Genomic DNA, 5250 nt, shown 5'->3' with positions numbered 1-5250 from the left:
AGAGGTAAAGAGGAAACTATGATATTATAAGGAGGCAATTAACCCCAATATCGAAAACCAAAATTATATCTCTATCTTAATTGGGGTTAAGAATAAAATGAACATTGATTGTAGATAGTTATTGGAACGGGCTGAGCTAGGGTTTTCAGGGTGAAACCCTTGACGGCGCAGAAGACGCAGCAGACGGCGCCCAGACTCTGCACTCGAATCCCTGCAAAGCAGAGCTGATAGGCAGTAGCAAGGTATTATGGAACCGCCTCAGGGGGGGGCATCAAAGCCCTCCCCCTCACTGCACGGATCGGGACCGGAAGTGATCTTTGGATCAGTAGATCTGAAAATACTCAACAACGGGAAGAAGCAACAGGATCCTGAAAGCGATCCGCCAGAAGGGCATGAAACTGAGACGAACAACTCGCATGTCACATCATCAACATGCAGACCGGTAGCTAAGGTGAGACCACGAATAGAACTGCCTGGAGACAAGATTGACAGCAGGATAGATTTTATGAAAGATCATGCACTTATAGGGAAGTTCATAGGGTTCTGGCCTACTGAACGAGCTCTAAGGGGATGGATAGCAGCAAAATGGAAGCCGAAGGGAGATGTCACTCTCCAGCTGGGGGCGAAGGGCTTCTTCACTGCTATCTTCTTCTGCCTGGAAGACAAATACAGGATCCTTGAAGAGGGCCCGTATTTCTTCAATTCTGCAGGTCTCTATCTTAGAGACTGGAGACCCAGATTTAACCCTGACAAAGAAGACCTCACATGGGCTCCGGTCTGGATTCGACTTTACTCACTCCCCGATGAATACTGGGAAGAAGATTGTCTAAAGGGCATAGGAGATGGGGTGGGACAATATATCAGAGCTTCGGAAGAAACGAAAGCCCGTAAGTATATCTCTTATGCAAGAATCTGTGTTTTTATCCGGTTGAATGAACCCCTCCCTGAATCTATTACCCTTTCTCATCGAGATGAAGAATGGATCCAGCCTTTGGATTATGAGCATGTGCCCTTCAGGTGCAGAAGATGCCATGCACTAGGGCATCTGTTCCGGGACTGCCCTCTCAATGTCAAAACTGGTTCACCTGACGCCCCGGACTCTCAGCAGGAGGATGGCTTCACCAAAGTTACTCACCGAAGGCGACCGCACAAGAAGCCTCTGAATGTTCCCAAACCTCAACCTTCCAAACCCCAAAACCCTGTCAAGAACAGCTTTGAAATCCTCAATGACATCCCGGAAGACCATCCCGCTGGCTTTGAATCTACCCCTGCAGGCCCTTCCTCTTCTTCCCGTCCTCCCCCTTCTAGCCCGCCATCCAAATCCAAATCTCCCCTCATCATCCCCTCAATCCTAAGCAGGCAATCGCAAGATCCAGAAAAGATCACCAAGGATATGGAGGTGGAAGGAATAGTGAATCCAGTGCAGGACTCAGAGTTCCCTCCAGAAGAAGACGGCCAAGTCCAAATAATGGAGGAAGAACCTGAAAGTATAGATCTACATGAAATAAATATTATAGATCTGGAGATAGCTTGCAGGAAAAAGGCTTTTGACTCCATCTCTGAGACGGATATAGATAAGCTCGAGATGGTCATCTCCAGAGCTTTCCATCAGCAACAATTGGGCATACAATCGGGCAGCATTTGGGAAGGCAGCATGCACCCAAAAGACTCCAAGAAAAGAGGAAGAAAGACAGATCTTCAGAGAACGATAGAGATCGGAAAGATCCTGGTGGACTCAGGTAGATACGCGAAGCTAACGAAGTACTTCCGTCCTACCCAAACTAGTTATCCATGAAGCTCATCTCCTGGAATTTAAGAGGGCTCAATAGCCCAAGTAAACATCGAATGCTGAAAAACATGATAAAGAAGGAAAATCCGCAAATGTGTTTCTTCCAAGAAACCAAATGCAACAGTATTATGCTGGGGCGTATACTTTCTAAAGCCTGGCCTGGATGCCGCTCAGTGGCTGTGGATGCAACGGGAGCCTCGGGAGGGCTAGCCATAGCTTGGAACTCCCAAGCCATAACACTCACTGACTTCCACGCCTCCCACCATCTCATCCAAGCAGCATTCCATATAATAGGTACAAATGTACATGGGAACCTGTCCAATGTTTACTTCCCACAGGACAGCAGCAGTAAAAAAGCACTCCTTAACACTATCGAAATACTCAGCAATGGCAGGCAGCATCCGCTGTGGATAGTTGCTGGGGACTTCAATATGATAACCAAAATAGAAGACAAGATAGGAGGCAGATCCAGGCTGGAATCTGAAGCAGAACACTTCAAAGACTTCATCCGGAATGCTTCCCTCATAGACATGCCTTTCTGCAACGGTACCTTCACGTGGAGCAATCGCAGAGGAGGTAAGCATCAGATCGCCTCCAAGCTAGATCGCTTTCTAATCTCGGACAATGCAGTGCATCTAGGAGGCGATTTCAATTCCGAAATCCTGGCTCCCCCGGGATCAGATCACTGGCCTATAGCTCTTCAATGGCAGCGACCAGGTAACCAATCCAAAAGGCCTTTTCGTTTTGAAGGTTTCTGGTTAACGCACCCTGCATTCAAGGACTTCGTCAAATCCATCTGGGCCTCCTTCATCCCACCAGAAGGCTCAAAAATGTATCAGCTGCAACAGAAATTAAAATTCCTAAAGAACCACCTCAAGCGCTGGAATCGAGAGACCTTTGGGAACATCTTTGAAGAGCAGCAAACACTCAATCGGGAGCTCAAGAATCTCCACCAGAGAATCATCAATACGGGGCACACGGAGGACACCTTGGACAAAGAAAGGCTCATATATCACCAGATCGAGGAGAGAAGAAAGCAGGAAGAAATCTACTGGCGGCAGAAATCAAGGATCAAGTGGCTAAAAGAAGGGGAGCGCAACACTAATTTCTTCCATAAAACCACAATACAGAGAAGAATGCACAATAAAATACCATACATATAGAATCAAGAGGGAGAAAAAGTTGAGGAGCATGAGAAAATTGAAGAAATCCTCGTCAACCACTTCCAGCAGGTGCACCAAGAACCGAAGAGGGACAGGAAGCAGGCGATAGATAAAATCACCAACAACATACCCAAGTTGGTCACAGAGGAACACAATGAACTGCTAATGCACCCAATCACTCTCCAGGAGGTAGATGAGGCTATGGCTCAGCTCAAAGAAGGTAAGGCCCCTGGCCCTGATGGCTTCACAACCAGGTTCTTTCATGCTTTCTGGGACTTAATTAAAATGGAGGTCTGGCTGGCTGTTGAGGAATCCAGATCCCTTCGCTGGATGCTTCCCTCCCTTAACTCCACCTTCATCACTCTCATCCCGAAGGAGGAGAACTCCATCACCCCGGAAAAGTTCAGACCTATAGCGCTCTGTAATGTCCTATAGAAAGTCATTTCCAAAGTCATAGCTAACAGACTAAAACCTCTCCTCCCTATGATCATCTCTCCGGAGCAATCAGGTTATGTCGAGGGCAGACAGATTATGGATGGCATAATACTCACTCACGAAATCATCCACTCGCTCAAGCATTCCAAGCAAGCTGGCATGCTTCTCAAAATCGACCTTTCCAAAGCCTTTGACAAGCTTAGTTGGTCATACATTCAACACATGTTAAAAGCGTTTGGCTTTAGTGCCACTTGGATTCGCTGGATCATGAGCCTCATCTCTTCCTCCCACTTCTCCATCCTGGTCAATGGTCTGCCCTCCAAACCTTTCAAGCCCTCCAGAGGAATTAGACAAGGGGACCCCCTTTCCCCCTTCCTTTTTGTGATCAAGGCGGAAGGGCTAGGAAGACACATCAAGCAAGCCCTGCACTCCAATCAGCTCAAGGGGATTTCGATTCACAACTCCCCTGCTGCGTCTCATCAGCAATTTGTTGATGATACCATGCTATACGGTTACCCTTCGGCACAGGAGTCCTCCTGTCTGAAATCGCTGCTCAACGACTTTGCTGAAGCCTCGGGTACTCACGTCAATAGCTCCAAATCTCAAATCTTTTTCTTCCACACCCCTCCCTCTGTTAAATCTGTTGTCTCGCGCATCCTAGGCTTCCATGCAGCCTCTCTCCCTTTCTCGTATCTAGGTGCCCCCCTCACAGCCTTAGCCATCAAGCAACCTGCCTGGCGCGCCCTTCTCGAGAAGCTCAACTCCAAGCTCAATCACTAGACTCATCGCTCCCTAAACCTTGCAAGCAGGAGTGTCCTCATCAAATCGGTCCTCCAAGCCATGCCCCTCTACCTCTTTTCCATCCTGGCTGCTCCTAAGTGGGTCTTAAAAAGATTGAGGAACATCCAACGTGACTTCCTTTGGGGAGGCTCTGCCACAAATCGCAAATGGGCACTGGTGAAGTGGGACACAGTATGCAGACCAAAAGTCAAAGGCGGCATCGGTCTCCGAGATCCGGAACTCAGCAACACCACCATGACAGCCAAAATATGGTGGCAATGGGTTACCAGTCCAGACAAGCCTTGGGCAAAAATCTGGACTGCCAAATACACAAACAACATGCCACAAGCTGAGCTCATTAGATTTCAACCCACTACAGACGGTTCACTGATTTGGAACGCTGCCAAGCAGCATCATCAGCTTATACAGAAACACAGTTTTTGGGAAATAAGGAATGGACATAGAGCCAGATTTTGGAATGACTCCTGGAACCAACTCCCCAAACTCTCTAGTGTTCTACCTGCAGAGATCATTCCAAGCAGACAAGAGCAGAAATATGCTACCGTCCATCAATTCTGGAATCAGGAAGCAGAACATGGTTTCAGAGTTTGGAAACCCAGCGATAAGATTATCAACAACGCCAGCATCCAGGAAAGGGAAGCCCTCAACAACGAGCTGGAAAAAAGAAGAATAAGGCATGACAATAGTGAAGACATTCTTAGGTGGGGCTATCTGCCTAAAGGTTCTTACACTACCTCCGAGGCATACAAACTGATAGGGGATTTTACATCAAAGCCGGACCCCTTATGGGGTAGAATATGGAGCTTCAAAACTTGGCCCAAAATCTCCCATTTCCTATGGCTGGTCGGACACAAGAAGATCCTCACATGGGACAAGCTAAGAAAACGCAACTTCCAAGGCCCATCGATCTGCCAAAATTGCTTCCAAAGCGAGGAGACCATGCAGCATCTTATGAACTCCTGCCCTTTGGCCAACTTAATCTGGGAGAAGGTAAGTTTCAGATGCCAAAGGCGATGTAAAGAGGCGGATGATATCATAGACACCCTTCGTCAATGGCCAAAA

The 5250-nt window shown here is 47.6% G+C and overlaps 1 protein-coding gene across 1 annotated transcript; it reads left to right on the top strand.

The window, feature by feature from the left end:
- The first annotated feature begins 1917 nt into the window (after window positions 1–1917).
- On the top strand, window positions 1918–2952 carry LOC149210578 (uncharacterized). The gene has a single exon (XM_089399009.1). The coding sequence runs from the start codon at window positions 1918–1920 to the stop codon at window positions 2950–2952; it is 1035 nt and encodes a 344-aa protein (XP_089255135.1).
- The last annotated feature ends 2298 nt before the right edge of the window (window positions 2953–5250 follow it).

Source organism: Pinus tabuliformis, chromosome 1_2, assembly GCF_031772625.1.
Source record: "Pinus tabuliformis cultivar Carrire ecotype Pingquan chromosome 1_2, CPIR1, whole genome shotgun sequence".
In the NCBI taxonomy this organism is placed as follows: Eukaryota; Viridiplantae; Streptophyta; class Pinopsida; order Pinales; family Pinaceae; genus Pinus; species Pinus tabuliformis.
Note: the sequence above shows the minus strand (reverse complement) of the source record. Positions and strands in the feature narration are given on the sequence as shown.